At 36.9% G+C, this 15075-nt stretch overlaps 1 protein-coding gene across 9 annotated transcripts in view; it reads left to right on the forward strand.

The window, feature by feature from the left end:
- SON (SON DNA and RNA binding protein) overlaps positions 1-15075 on the forward strand; it is a 40562-nt gene that overhangs the window by 15530 nt on the left and 9957 nt on the right. For 8 of the 9 annotated variants that reach the window (XR_013925921.1, XR_013925922.1, XM_080374675.1 and 5 more), the window contains exons 4-8: positions 1268-1428; positions 3675-3815; positions 5659-5847; positions 10124-10234; positions 10643-10759. Coding sequence is in view for 7 of the 9 variants with exons in the window: in XM_080374675.1 (XP_080230801.1) it covers positions 1268-1428; positions 3675-3815; positions 5659-5847; positions 10124-10234; positions 10643-10759 (719 nt within the window). In the remaining 2 variants the exon portion in view is untranslated. Of the gene's footprint in view, positions 1-1267; positions 1429-3674; positions 3816-5658; positions 5848-8219; positions 8457-10123; positions 10235-10642; positions 10760-15075 lie in introns of those variants that run through there. The other variant, XM_080374681.1, reaches the window with a different exon arrangement.

The following is a 15075-nucleotide window of genomic DNA, read 5'->3' on the forward strand; positions in this document are numbered from 1 at the left end:
GAGCTTTTATACAAAAGTAGTATGGTACAGTCTTGATGAACCCTGTCCATTGTAACAGTTGGTAAAGACCAAATACTCTGTAAGAAACTTAAGAATTTCTAGTTTTCCTGAGAATGAGGGCATGAAAGAACATTTGAAAGTAAGTGCCAGCTGGAGAGTTCTTAGCTCTGTTGTCGGCTGTAATGCTTTTTATTCATTATTCTGTCTTGCCTGTTCCCCGCAGTAAGAACTTAATGAGAACGAGACTGGTTCATGAAATACTCCTGGACCTAGCTGCTAGGAAAATAAAAGATCCTAGTGAACTGCACCTTGCCTCTGTGAGTGGAGAAAGAGAGGCCTGGTAGATTTTTTAGTTAGTAAGTTAACATAAGGAGAAATAAGGTTCTAATTTTGAGTGACAAGCTCTTGTGCAGTGTGTGAGGAAGTGTCTTTTTGTGGACCTTGCGTTCTGACCTTTTTAGTCTTGTCTCGTAAAGTTACCATGGAATCGCCTCTACCAGAGAAGTATTTTTGTAGAGACCATGAGAATTGATGAGCATCCTTAAATCTGTCTTCATGCTTTGATTATGCAGCAAGTGTGTATTTATACACTTACTGCTTAAGAAGTAAAGGAATGTTGGCCTTACAGGATTTTTGTAAAGCTGTATACTTCCAGAGATAGTAGTAACTAATTACTTGCAGACTGGCAGATCAGTTAATGTGTAGTTTATTTTCATTCCCTGTTTCTGTGCTTTTTTCCTTAGTAGGCAATACTGTTTTAGGAACAGTGTTGTATGTAACTGCATTTTATGCAAACGCACATTTTGTTCAGTGCTTATGTTTTTCTTTTGGTTGGTTGTAAGTAGCTTTCAGGCTATGTACTGGGGGACTTGAGGGGAACTTCCTCAAGAGCTTTGAATGCTTTTCAGAGATGGCTAGGAGTTAGACTTTGGAATTTGTGTTGAAATGACTCGGTATTTCCAAAAGTGGAATAAATTGGTGAAGTAAAATGGGCATCAGAACTTCTGGGATTTGGAGGGTTTTGAGTGCTGTAATTTGGAGTCCCTGTACTTTGTGTTAAATTTGCAATTTCGCTCATCTGTTGGGTAGACCAAATTTTAGAAAGTCCAGAGCAATGAAGTACAGTTCTAGTTATTTTCACAGAATAGAAAAAATGGGCAAAATATTGTGTTTTCTTTTAGTAATTTGTTTAGTCTGCCAGAAATGCATATTTATTATTAAAACAAGAATCTGTAAAAATAATGATTTTTCTTAAAAAACTTTTTAGACAAGGCCCAGCTACTTGAAATAGCCAAAGCTAATGCAGCCGCCATGTGTGCTAAGTCTGGTGTTCCCTTACCACCGAGCCTGATGCCTTTGTTATCTCAAAAGAAAGATGACAAAGCCAATCAAAAGTCATCAAGAGATACACTGAAGGAGCTCACTGAGGTAAGTGAGAGCAATAGTATAAAGTCTGAAAATAAGCCAGTTGGTCTTTTGTGACTTCTAGGCCAGCTGTCATTCTGTGTTCTTGGTTCATGTCTAAGCTGGCTTGTGGTTTGAGCCCTTACTCTCTGCAATGTTTTAAGTCATGAAAACAGGCTTTTTAATTCAATGGAAGTGCATGAAATCCGTTTATTTTTCTTTTTTTGTTTGTTTTGATTCTGTTCTAATTTTGTACGAATTGGTAGTTCTCCTTGCAGCCCTGTTAATAAAACCCAAAGCTTTCTCGTCACATTTTCGGTTTTGTTGTTGTTAGTTACTTATATACTTAGTTTAGTTAGTGAATTTCACATTGTTGAATGTTACCTCTGGGTTAAAAATCTAGTGCCCACTTGATATAGTTCTATATATTTTAATACATACTCCCAAGGTACTTTCAGAGGATTATTGTTGCAATTCTATTGCATTGCAATTGAAGTCTACAAATGGGATGTTTTTTGTTCTGATTTTGGGGAAAAAATTGTGAGTTGTCCTTTTGTTGCAGTAATGTCGCCTTGTTCAATTTGCTGATTTCTCTCTAAGTTCCACCCCCACACACCCCCCTGAAACTGGTGAAAATGTGGAATGGATTAAAAAAAAGTGCTTTGGGGATTTTTAAAATTTTTTTTTTAAATGGCATCATTAGCGTCACAGTTCTGAAATACCTGTTTATGGCAGTAACATCCTGAAATTAAGCAATGTCAGACTGCTGAAAAGTAATCCTGTAGTTGTGTGTGGGCTAGTGGAAGCAGCAGTACTTGTTAGTGAAAAAGCTGAGATTGTGCAGATACACTGTGCAGACATCTTAAACGGGTTTTTATGTAACCTGACCAAGATCCAGTGTAGCTAGTGCTAATCTGGAAGGCTGAAATCTGCCCCTTTGTTGCCCTTTCTAACTGTGAGAATCTGTTGGATGATGTTCCTGTTCTGCTGAATTAAAATGGGCCACAGAAGCAGCCCAGGCCATAGCGATATGGTAGTGTGCCCCAGTGGAGAACCCTTGCAGAGCCTGTTCAGCTTCTTGCAAAACTAGCTGTATTGTCTTTGCTCTCTGCAGTGTAGCCTGCAAACTGGACAAACTGCTTCCAGTTAGTTGGGAGCCAGCTAATTAAGTATAGATAATACATCTTGTTGAGTAGCTCTCGAAATAGTGCAGCCTTTTCCTGTTGCCTAAAGAATGTGCTTGAGTCACTTTTTAAAGGTGTCAGAGTGTCTTGGTTTTTAGTGATGGAGCTACCTGTTTGCTCCTTATATGCCAAGTCAGTTCATCAAACAGATGTGATTTACAATGGTATGAACTGGAACAAGAACCACATCAGATGATGGCACTTATGCTAGTATTATTTCCTCAAATATTATGTCCTCAGATGTCTTGTAAGTGTACTTTTCATGAATGGGGACATAATAGAAGCATGATACTAGACTATATTATTCTCAAATGTGTTTTGGACTGACAAGTTATAATTGCTGCTGATAAACAGTCTGTGCAGATAACCATGATTAGTAAAGCATTTTTTCATCATAAAATTCTAGCCTCTCTAGAACGTGTGTTTTGTTTTGTTTTTTCCCTGGAGGCTCTCTTTCCATTTGACTAGAGTATCCCCATAGCACCTATATGTTTTATATTCAGCTTCTGTTGAATACAAAATGAGGGGTGTCTTGTGTACCTGGCCAACATCAAAAATATTTCAGAAGAAATTTGCAATCTTTTGGAGCCATTGCTTCTGACAAGGTCCCTGCACTACCAGTGCACTTAAAATTAGTGACTATTAATTGTTAGATTTTCCTGTGCAGTACTTTAGTGAGTTAGATTGACGTTTCTGTCAGATTGCAATATACTAGTTACATTTGATACCAAATAGCCAGTGAGTTCCTGCTCTGGAACATTTGCAGCCTTAGACGCACATTCTGCAATAAGCACTGTGTGGCAGGTTTTGCAGCGTGCTGCTGAAATCCTGGGTCTCTGAAATTATTCACTGCATGAGTGCCTAGCAAACCTAGGTAGGTCTAGGTAGGTGATTGATAATGTGTGTAAAATGTCAGAAGTACATACGTTGATGACATAGCTGAAAGATTTTCGTAGTTTATACATCCTGCTTTAGAAAAGAAAAATTGTAAAAATGTGTTTTTTGTACGTTTTGGTTCAAAGTCCCAATGTTTTTCATGGCCATCATGTTCTGTTGTGTGCCCCCCCCCCCTTTTTTTTTTTTTAGAAATGTAAGAAGATTGCTCAAAGCACAGATGATGTGATAGTTAACAAACCTCATGTTTCTGATGAAGAGGAGGAAGAACGTCCTTTCTACAATCATCCTTTTAAGCTCAGTGAACCCAAACCTATTTTTTTCAATTTAAGTGTGAGTACTTTAATTTTCAGTATTTTAAATTGTGACAATTTTTAAATAATGCAAGTAATTTTACAGAATTTAAACAGGGATTGATAATCTTGGTGGAATTGCACTGGGATGTTATTAAAAGTGCTCTTGCTGCAATAAGAAACTCACCTGCAGTCTGAAATTGTGGTAGTTCCCATAATTGGATTGAAACTTAATTTTATTAATGTCTGTACAGCTTTTAGAGCTTCAGTAACATAAAGAGGATCACATTTTCATTTCAAAAATAACAGTATGAATTTGCAAACAACATTGGAATTGGAAAATGCTTTTGGAATGGCACTGTTTTTCTTCTAAAGCACAAACAAAATACCCCCACCAAAATTCTAAAATAATTTTGAGGTGTTCTGAATAAGATGATGGCATCAGCTTTGTGCAGACTCCAAGTCTTGTATGTTTGCTTCTTCAGTAGATATTAAGTGCTTGCTAAAGAAAAAAAAAATTGTTAGTTTTGAGATTAACCAATAGAGAAGTAAATGCTGTGTTAAGAGTGAGGATCAGTGATGTTGCCTTTTACTAAGAGGATCTAAATGTCCCATTAAACCCCCTCCTTGGGGGACTCTTTTTTTTTTTTTTTTTTTTTTTTTCACTCTGTCAGAGCTGGTGTGAGCATGTTGGGAGGAGTAAAATGAGGGAGTGTTCCTTTAAATGCGTCTGGGTTTCATATGCTTTCAGGTGTGGATTAGAATTTGTCTAGGTTTTGTTTGTGGGTTTTTTTGCGGGGTAGCTTTTGGGTTGTTTTTTGTTTTGTAGTTTGGTGGTGGTTTTTTACAGTATCTTGGGATTTCTTTGTGCTCATGAAAGTGCTCTGATTTTGCAGGGTATAAAGTGCTATAGAAGTACTAATATGCTAAGTGAAAATATATAGTGTTTATATTTTTATGGAAAATATATATAGGTTGTGGCACACAAAAAATTAGCAGTAATACATATTTATATAAGATGTAAGGTAGAAGTAGATCTACATTCTATGTTGTACTGTTAGAAAGTGGTAAGAATGAAAATCATGAGACCCTGGGAGTCTTAAAGGCTCTGAAGAGGAATGTTCTTTAGTAGTTGTGGGCTGCTCTGCCTGTTCTCCACAGCTTTGACTCTTCTAGTATCATTCTTAGCATTCTTCCTGGATTCTAGTCTTACTACTATTCCCATCCATGTTCCTTTGATAGTAGAAGCTTGCCTAATATTGTGAGCTGTCTTGGCTTCATTTGTGTCTTGGAAGAGGTACCTGTTGGAGATTTCTGCACTCTTAATATTTAGTAATGCTGTTCCAAGGAAAACAAGCTCATAGACTTAATCTACTTTGAGATTCATGCTGCTATTAAAAATAATCAAAACCTAGAAAACAAAATGTTGAAAACTTTTTTCTCTATGCATAGTAATATAGAGCTTTTTGTCATGATGTGGATATCACAGCTGATGTTTTTTATTGCCCAGGATTTTTGTTTTGGAGCTTTCCATAGAAAAACAGATGTGTGACAGATTAAGATTGTTCTCTTTATGATGGGTTGGAGGGAAAGCAAGCAGGTTAATTACAAGAGTGAAGTTTTGCATATTTTTGGCTGCTGAAGCTGATTTAAGTGATTTTTTTAGCTTCTAGGTGTTTCACCTTCTGTTATACTGCAATTTGTTGCTCACTTGGGTGTTTTTAGCACTGTGCTAAAATTATTTGTGAAAAGCTTTTGGTTTGATGTTAGTAAGAAGGATAACTTAATAAAAATGTAATACTGAGTGTATGCAATAAATTGTTTCTGAAAGACATGTATTTTTTTTTCTTCAAGTTTTAACTCTATAATTTTATTTCTTTAAGACTCCCAGCATAAAACCAGCACCACCACCACAACCAAAAAATCAGGTCAGCCTGTCAAAGGAATTTCCTGTTTCATCTGGGTCTCAACATAGGAAGAAGGAAGCAGATAGTGTCTATGGAGAATGGGTTCCAGTTGAAAAAGGCAAAGAAGACAGCAAGGATGATGTTTTCCCCAAACCATCCATCGAGGTAAGGAAGGGAAGGAAAGCATATCATATAAGAAAACCAAAACCGTTATCTGATCAGTCTGGTATCAAATTGCAGTCTGTGGGGAAAAAAAAGCAAAAAAAAAAAAGCTTAAATAGATAATATCTAACACTTTAATAAGCTACTTATCTGAACCTCTGGGGTCTTCAAGTTTCATTGCCATGCTCACATGGGCCACGATGAAAGCAACGTACACCCATACTTTTGTCAACTAGTGTCGTCTTTGTCTCAATAGAATTTAAACTGTAGCTTGAAGATGAAAAGCAAATTTCTTGTCCAGTTTCCTGCAGAGGTTAATACCCTAAGTTAAGACTTTCATAATAATGCCTTTAATAATAATGGAAATCATCCTACCAATCTTAGAGCAATAACATCAAATTGAAATGTAATACGTTAAAAACAGATATGATCGTAGTTTCTGAAACTGCTATTTCATCTGGTTGTATCTACAGAATTTTTAGCTTTACAGTCACATTTTCTCACATAGTTGTCTTCCGTGTGGCCTTCCAAAGGAAAAAAAATGAATTGTATGTATAATAAAATGGGAAGGGGGAAAGAAAAAAGCAAGCAACTGTTTTTCCCCTTGAAATGTCTTCAAAAGGATATTTTCTGGGGGGGTTGTAATTACGTAAATTAAGTATTTAAGACAGATGTTAATTTTTTTCAAGTTGTTGTTACCTTACTCTTACCTGAAGGCTTGTTCTCATACCTTTCAAAGCAACTAAACAAAAAAACCTTGGCATCAATTTCTGATGAAACAATCTTTTCACTTGGTGAGTTTTGTCTTTCAAGAACTTTCTGAGATTGTGCAGTTCATTTCCTGAAACACAGAAGGTACTTTCTTCTGGGTCTTCTACAGCACCAAAAGCACAGCGAATATAACTTACTCAACAGACATTTTCTTGGTATACCTCAGTTTGACAGTCAGGCACCCAGTTCATTGTTCTCTCAGTGTAGATGGTAACTGCTGTTTGGTCTTTGTCATGAACCACTAATAAGACAAACATTTGAAAATGTTTGTGCAAAATGTCATTCCCAGCTACTAGTGTATATGTAAAAAGTCCAGAGCATAGAAACATTGTATACTAACATCTGGCCATGTTTTTGCCAGGTGGTAAAAAGTCTTGTCCTTCAAATAATTAACGATAATGCTCATAGTTCAGGCAGGCTCTGTAGATGTCTGCATCCAGGTTGCCAATGACACTAGACTTGTGTTTTCACAAATTGGGTTACCTAAGCGCTAATGGTTTGTGTACTGATTTTGTAGAAGAGGCCTTAAAGATGGATATTGGAGTAAATATATTTAACAACTTTCCTTTTTGTCACTTGTATCATTATAAATGCTTGTAACAATGTTGTCTGTTTTTATATTTTGTAAATAAATATTTTTATTTGCATTTACCTTAACTTGGTTTGTGTTAAGGGTGATTTCAAGGGTTGTTAGCTGACAGCAGAGCATACCATCCCCTTGGGTTTGACAATCCTTAATTTTGAAATAAGAAATACTCTTGTAGTAGCAGGATCCCTGTATGTTTCTTCACGGAGTCTGAAAGGCAACAGAGTGCTTCTCTGCTTGTTTTTTTCAAATGGTTATGAGGACTCTTTGTGGATTAAATGGCTTCCTTTGAGCAAAAGAAGTCAGATAAGCTCCCTTGCTGTTGCAGTAGGGTAGAGGGGGAGTGTGCTTGGATCCTCAGGAAGTTTGACATACAATTTGCCTCCATTCATTGTTGCTAACTTTGAAATCTGATTGTGACAACTCTGATGCAAGTCTATATTGGCATTAAAAAATACATAATTGGTTTTATTGTTACGTTTTTATTCAAGTCACAGAATTAGCTATGGGAATAAGCAGTCTGAAACGGCCCAGCTAATACATTAGAGATTGTTTTAATAAAACATTATGCTCTTGATACAGTTGTTTGGGGTAGTAGGAGATACAGGAAAAAGTCTTGAGTAATCTCAAGTATCAGCATGTCTCTAGAAGGCAGAGAAACCTATGAGAAAGAAGCTGTATTTGAAAGTTTGAGTACAGAGTTGAAGTATTGTATTTAAGTTTGGAGTATACACACGTGACTGTTTTGCAGAGAAGCCGCCGTGGTCTAAAAATGTGGTAGATGCATTTGGTGTATCAGTGGATCTACCCAGCATGGTCAAAAATGTCTGCTTTCTATTGTTAGTCTCTTCTTGCTTCAATTTCGTGATTTGTGTCTGTGGGGAAATGTTATTAAAAGTCAGGATCGGAAAGGCAGAACTCTTACAGAGAACAGCATGCTGAACTTGGAACTGTTTTACTTGACTTTATAATAACAACTTTTCATACTTCAAGCAGAGATTTTTTTTTTTTTTTCAAGATCCAAAGCTGCCATCGAGTGTCTTGACATAATACAAAGCCACGATGGTCTCCAAAATGGTGACTGACTATGTGGGGAAAGTGTATGGGAATTCTAACTAACCAGGGTATCTACTAATAGGCCCCAGTCCGGTAAAGCACTAAAGTACACATGTATGTTTAAGTATGTGAGTGGTCCCAATGTGGTTTCAGTGGACTACTTGCATGCCTATGTGTATTGCTGGATTGAAGCTTTTTGGTGAGTAGAATAACTTTTATTTATCTCCTGAACCAGTTTTACAAACAAACAGTTAAAATAATTCTTTAATATGTAAGGGAAGCTTAGTAACTCAAGAAAGTATGTATTTTAAACAGGCATTCTTTTACGTATGTGACCATCGCTTTAGGTGATTGTTAGAAAGCCTTTTACTTCTTCTTGTGCCTTGTTTATGATTGTGTTTTTGTCAGCTGGGACAATAAATAAACACTGAACCTCTGTTTCACAGACATACAGGACTTCCTGGATTTTAAGTCTGTCTTGGTCAGTGCCAGATGTTTCAGCAATGATCCTCCTAACAGAAATAATTTTTCTCCTGAACAGTAAAAATACTAAAAAATCCCCCATCTTACGTGAAGATTTAATAGAGCACAAAACCAATTACTCTGTTTCATGCAGTTGCAGATATTCAGGTCTGTCCCTTACTGTTTTCCAGTATTTTCTAAAATCTTGACCTGGTTTTTGATACAGAGGTATTGCGGATTAACTGTATTTTTCTGTTTAGCAGTCAATTTTAAATTCTTTTCAGTTTTTTCTGCTGCCTCTGTAGTATAATGTGTGAGAGGCTAAGGTTATGAGGTAGCGACTAACAAAAGGTAGAAGTCTTTCGTAAAACAATAAAAACAGTGAAATGATTAACTTTATGTCTATATGCCGCCTGCTGTTCTGATTTTTCTTCCCTACCTCAAACAGTTCCAGCCCTTTGTCTCCTTAACATGCTCATCTCCAAAGAAATGTCACTTGTTTCTGAGCACTGTTCTTTTTGTCCTTTCAAAATAGAATGATCTGTAAAATGTGTATCTTCTGAAGAACAAGGCACAAGTAATTTTACAGAATACCTCTATACTAGCCATAATTTATTACATCTTTATACCCCCAAATGTTTTGGATTTCTCTTTTGATTGCTGTGCACACAGAGTAGAGGTTTGCATGGAGCTTCTTGATTTGCTCTGTATTTTTTTACACAAGTGATTCTGATTAGTATGTGCGAGACAGTTTCAAATCTCTTTTTCTTTAAACTTCATTATACTTTAGCAGCACAGATCTAAATAATCCTTACCAAATCAGTCAAATTTTTGAGTCTGGTTTTACTTCAGGCTGAAGATTTAGGATTTGAAACACTAAAGCCAAGATCATGGCATACGTCTGATTCTTGCTGTAATTTTTTTGTACCTACAACTTTGAAGCTTAAGTGTGACTTAATGGTAGAGTGCTCATGTGAACAGCTCTCTGAAGGCATTTTTTTTTTTAATAACTAAATTACATTTAATTCTGTTGGTTAATAAGATTCTGTTGGACAATAATGTGCTTCTCTATTTAAGTATTACACACCAGAACTTTTGGTGCCCAAAGCAGTTCTTTGAAAATAATTTTTCTGATATTTTGTCTGTACAGGTGATGCTAAATTATCAGGGTGTTATAATTTAATTTCAGATGTTGTATTTGTTTAGGAAAGCCTGTATTGTATATACTTAACAAATAGTCCCAGGATTTTTTTCAGTGTTACCTAATTGTATATCAAACTAACCATTTGATGTGTAAAATAACTTTGTAGCATTTGTAGCACTTATTCTACAACAGCATTTTCCAGATCAAATGAATGTTATTGTGGTCTGATGTATTTTTAAAAATAATCTTTTTCTTCCTAGGGTGTGGACATAACTACAGCTATGAATGATCGAGCCGTGGCTCAGAAAAGGCTTAATGAAAACACATTTGATTTAGAGGCCATGTGCATGTTAAATCGTGCACAGGAACAGGTATGTTGAAAATTTTCATCAGCATTTTGATGAACTTAAGCAAAGTAAATATTTACCATTCATACCAGCTGATTTTTCTTAAGGTATTTTAAGTACACGTTTTTGGAAGCCCAGTTTATAGGCACTTGTTGAAGAATTCTACCTTTCAGTTTGCACTTCATAACAGTGATTTTGAGGATAAGCAAACCATGAACCATAAACTTGCTAGACTTTCTGCTCAGGCTTTAGGGTTAACTTACAAAGATGCTCTGCTTTCTGGAGCATCTGCTTATAAATGAGTGTTAATGGACACAGCACTAAACATCAGTGAGGCATTGTCATGAAAATGATTGAGAAGCAACAGAGAATTGCAAAGGAAAAATATGGAAAATTTCTATTTTGGTCTTACATTCGATTTTTATTTTGTAGATTGACGCCTGGGCTCAATCAAACTCCATACCTGGCCAGTTCACAGGAAGTACTGGAGCACAGATACTGTCCTCAGATGAGCTGACCAACAGTGGTCCCCAAGCATGGATTAGAAAGGTAGAAGTTACGCAGACATACTTGTCTAACTGTCTCATTTTAAATAGCAGTGGAAGTATCGGAAAATGCAAAAAATGTGCCTTAAAAACCTATGGTAATGCATGTGTCAAGTACAACAGGTTGAGTTAAATCATTGTCTTTGATCAATTTAGATACTTGCTCCTGCTGTGTCCATTTTGTTGTGCATTAAGGTGTTGCTCATGGCAGAGTACTTCGATAAGGTGTGCGTCTGGTATTTGAGTCAGATTGGTTCATATATACTGTTACCTTACACTGAAATGACATTCATGATTCTGGTATGGTTGCAGTGGTAGGTCCATCACTACTTTTGTGGTATTGGAACAGATCAGGCAAGGTTTGATCCTGATGTTGTTGAAGTCAGTGATGTTTTGGCATCAACTTCAGTGAACCAAGTCCTGAACTGCCATTTTGTTTGACTTGGTTCTACCTGATCGCTACTTTGCCTCTATTTGTATCACCAGGGTTTTCTGGGAGCCAAAGATTTGGAGTATTGAACCAGGAGTTGCAGTTGGGTTAATAAGTTTAATGTCATCCTACAGTGAAGTAGTTACCTCTTACTCCAGGGTAATACTGGCTTATTTTTGGGGTGTGGTGCGTCATACATACATGCGTTTTATAAGTTTAATAATTCATGATTCATCTTTGAAAATGAATACTGAACTGGTTCTCTTCAAGAAGTAGAACTGAGGAATTCAAGCAATATCCACCTTTCAGACAAAAAGAATAATTAATTATGGTGGTCAGTCTTAACTAGTAATATAGTTGAGTATATGCTGTATCTGCTTATCCTTCCAGAACGTAGCGTTAAGACAACCCTCAAAACTGGTAGGTTAGATTTGAGGCTTAGGGTAGAATTTTCCATAAAACTTGGTGTAAACTGAACACAGAAGTCTGGAATTACAACATCCTAAAAATAGAAATATTTTTGCCAAGATTCACTAACTTGTTTTTCCACTTTATATAGCCAGGCAATACAGAGAGCCAGGCAACACAGACATCCAAGTTACTTGCTAGATGGGAATCTTTTGAGCTCTGCTCAGTATTAATACAAAGCATACATGATAAAGTCTTATTTTAACAATTATTAATTTCTGAGATGGTAACAGAATGTTGGCTTTGATGATTGCAATAATCGTCCCTGGTAGAGGAACTTAGAAATACAAAGCACTCGGCAGGGATGTATTGGTGAGAAAAGGAGAGCTTTTCTACCACGAGGCTTGTGAAAGGGATCAGCAAGCCTACGAGGGTTCTCCCTTCCTTGAGTGAGTTCCCAAGGCAGTGGAAAGGGAGCATCTCTGATTATCTCTTCCCCAAGCCTCTTCACCTCACTTTAATTCTTTGAGGTTCTGTGGTGTTTTTCTGTGCCTTACAGTAACGGGAGTGTCCACTAACAAAAAATAAGTGGAGAAGACAAGTGTGTTTTCCTCGGTCTTTCAACGTCATTCTTTGATCTACTTTAAAAAACAAACAAAACAAAAAAAATCAACAAAATGCTTTGTATGGGGAAAATGAGAGAAGAGTCTGGTCTTTGGGTTGTGGACATGACTACTGTGAGGAGCAGAAGCATATTGGAACGTTTTGTTGAATCTAGAAATAAGAGTGAGCCAGCAGAAGCACTTCTGTCCTTCCCATAGCTGTAAAAACGCAGAGGTTTGCAGTAGTAGGCATCCTCCCTAGCAAGCGTCATGTGGTTTGTCAGAAAGGAGGCTGCTACTGGAAACAAGAAGAGTTGTTGGGTGAAGAAGATGAGGACACAGTCCTCTTTTTCCTGCTCTGGCATTCCTCAGCTTGACTTCTTTTGCTCTTTCCAGGTTCCATATTTGCACACACATTCCATCAAACACATGAAATGACAAGTAGTGATAGTCATGCGCTCTCTACAGAATGCGTTAGGGGCTACACAAGACTCAACCTGGCTTTTTTAGGATGGTGGGGTCTGTGAAAGCCTTCACAAAACCTAGGTTTGATGAACTTAATGAGTCACTTACTGTGGTTAGAGAGTAATTTCACAGAAAAAAAAGTGAAGTAGGGATAATGGGTTATGAATGCATGTTATCTTTCTCAGTGATACGAATGCAAACTAACCATGAAATGCAAAGCACAGGTTGTATTCTACTTAGGCGCTTGAAGTTGTATAACTTCGTTCCTGTTAATTACACAGTGTAGCACTGAAGTCGGATTCATACCCCCTTTTTTGTCCTAGGAAAATGCGTTTTAATGTTTTTTAAAAAAAAACAATTTTTTTTTTTAATTTTTCATTTGCTAGTAGGGCTGTGGAGTTTCTTGGGCTGTTTTGTATGTGTAAATTAGTGCAGTTTTCTGACTGTAGGTATTTGCCATTAAGGCATTGTGTGTCGGCAATTACCTTAAGCGATTCCCATAAGAGGACTTGTGGTCAAGCACGGTTTAGCAGAAACAGAGCCCGTGTCAGCTAGTTATTTGTGTATCATTAAACAAAGAACATGTGCAGACATTGTGATTGGCACAAAACTGGATAGATGTAACAAAAGAGTGCTGTCAGGAGAGGAGGAAAACTGAAGTACTTGAGGAACCTGTTTGATAAGCGCTGTCTTCACTTTGCATTTCTTGGATTTCAGCTCTTTTTTTGTACTTTAAAAATTACTCTGGAGAGGTAATATGTACTCAAACCAAAATATGCCTGCAGTTTCAGTTTTATCTCAATGTAATTTTTGAGGGATTTAGTTACTGAAGTGGTTAATGTGGCATTCTTGAATGATCGGTATACCAATTAGAAGTATGGTTTATTTTTCTAAGTAATGTGCTTATTTTTAATGTTTATGCCTAGGGTTCTGAGCAGTATTTATAAAGGCATAATAATGCTGTTAGGTTTCCTGTATCATTAAAACAGACTTATGAACAGTATTATCTTTTTCTTTTGAAAAGTGGTTTCTGTTTCAGTTTATCATCATTGGTGTAATCAGTTCACAAATACTACTTACTTACTCTGGAGGTTGCTTCTTTTGTTTCTTTCCTTGTTTCTTACAAATACACTATGCCGCTGAATAAACGTCAGATCAGAGGAAGTGGTCAATTTTTTTTTTTTTTCTCAAGCAAATTCTGTTGAGGTCTACTTACTCAGACTTTCCCAGACTCACCACTTCTGTTCTGGATTTATCAGCCTAGTTCTATAGCCTAAACTTGCTCTCCAAAACAAGGTTTCCGCAACATTTTATGTGCACAGGGTAATGCCTCAGGATCAGTTTCATTTAGTGTTGTGCTAAAGCACAACGCAGTTGTGCCATGTATGGCACATTAGAATGCTCTGCTTTGTGTAGTAGGTTCTGAGGAGTTAAAGCGTTCCTTCCGTTATTCACAGCCATAGCAGATGAGTAAAACGCATGCTAATCATGGAGGTAAAACTAAGTCTTGTGGTTGTCACTTGGAGAAGGACTGCTGACCTTCTGACAAGGCCACTTGTATTTTCACTGCCTTATACAACACAATGAGCTTTTCTTGGAAATGAAGGCCACACGGCAAGGCAAATCAACTTGATGTGATGTTGGACTGGCTCCCTGTTCAGTACTCAAAATGTTTTTTCCTCCAGCTATCCTCAGCTTAATTTCTGCTGATTGTATGTACAAGCTGTGAACAGAAGCTCCTGAAGCTGATGGTGAGCGTAGGCTTTGTGAGGCATTTGATGGGATTCTTCAGAAAGGTATTCTTCCTCTTATATGGGGGAAGGAATGTGGCTGCTGCTTAAAGTGCCAGTTTATTTTATGGAAAATTCAGTTACTTTGCAGTTTTGCCAAGATAGATGCTTGTTCCTGGTACTTGACTTGGAGAAATTCTTTGGAGTTAGTCTTAAAGTAATCTTTAAGACAGCCCATTCTGCTTTAGCTGAAACTGTCCACCTAGTGCCTTTAAGGCTTTGTTGTCTTTTGCTTAATAAATTATTGCTCAAAAAAAATAAAACTTCCTTCTGACAGAACTTAAGTTTTAGAGCCATGTCAGCATTTTGAGAAGGAATGGGTATTTTCAGAGAGCAGAAACTGATGATGTATTTCAATATCTCTTACATAATTACGGCTTTAATGTTTTGGATGTTGCGGGTGCTGTTAGATTGTTAAGTTTGGGGAAAGGACAGCGTACAGCATTGAAGACTGCTGTTGCAGTTAATAACTGTGACTGTCCAACTTGTGTTCCAGAAAAAAACCCTGTAAAATCATCTTTGAGGTGTGATTTTTTTTTTTTTTTTTTTTTTTTTATTATTTGCTTGTTTGAACCCTTAAATGCTAATTCAGGCATTCATGTCCTCCCAGATTTGTTGCCCTCAC

The sequence above is a fragment of the Falco punctatus genome, assembly GCF_963210335.1.
Source record: "Falco punctatus genome assembly, chromosome: 2".
NCBI lineage: Eukaryota > Metazoa > Chordata > Aves > Falconiformes > Falconidae > Falco > Falco punctatus.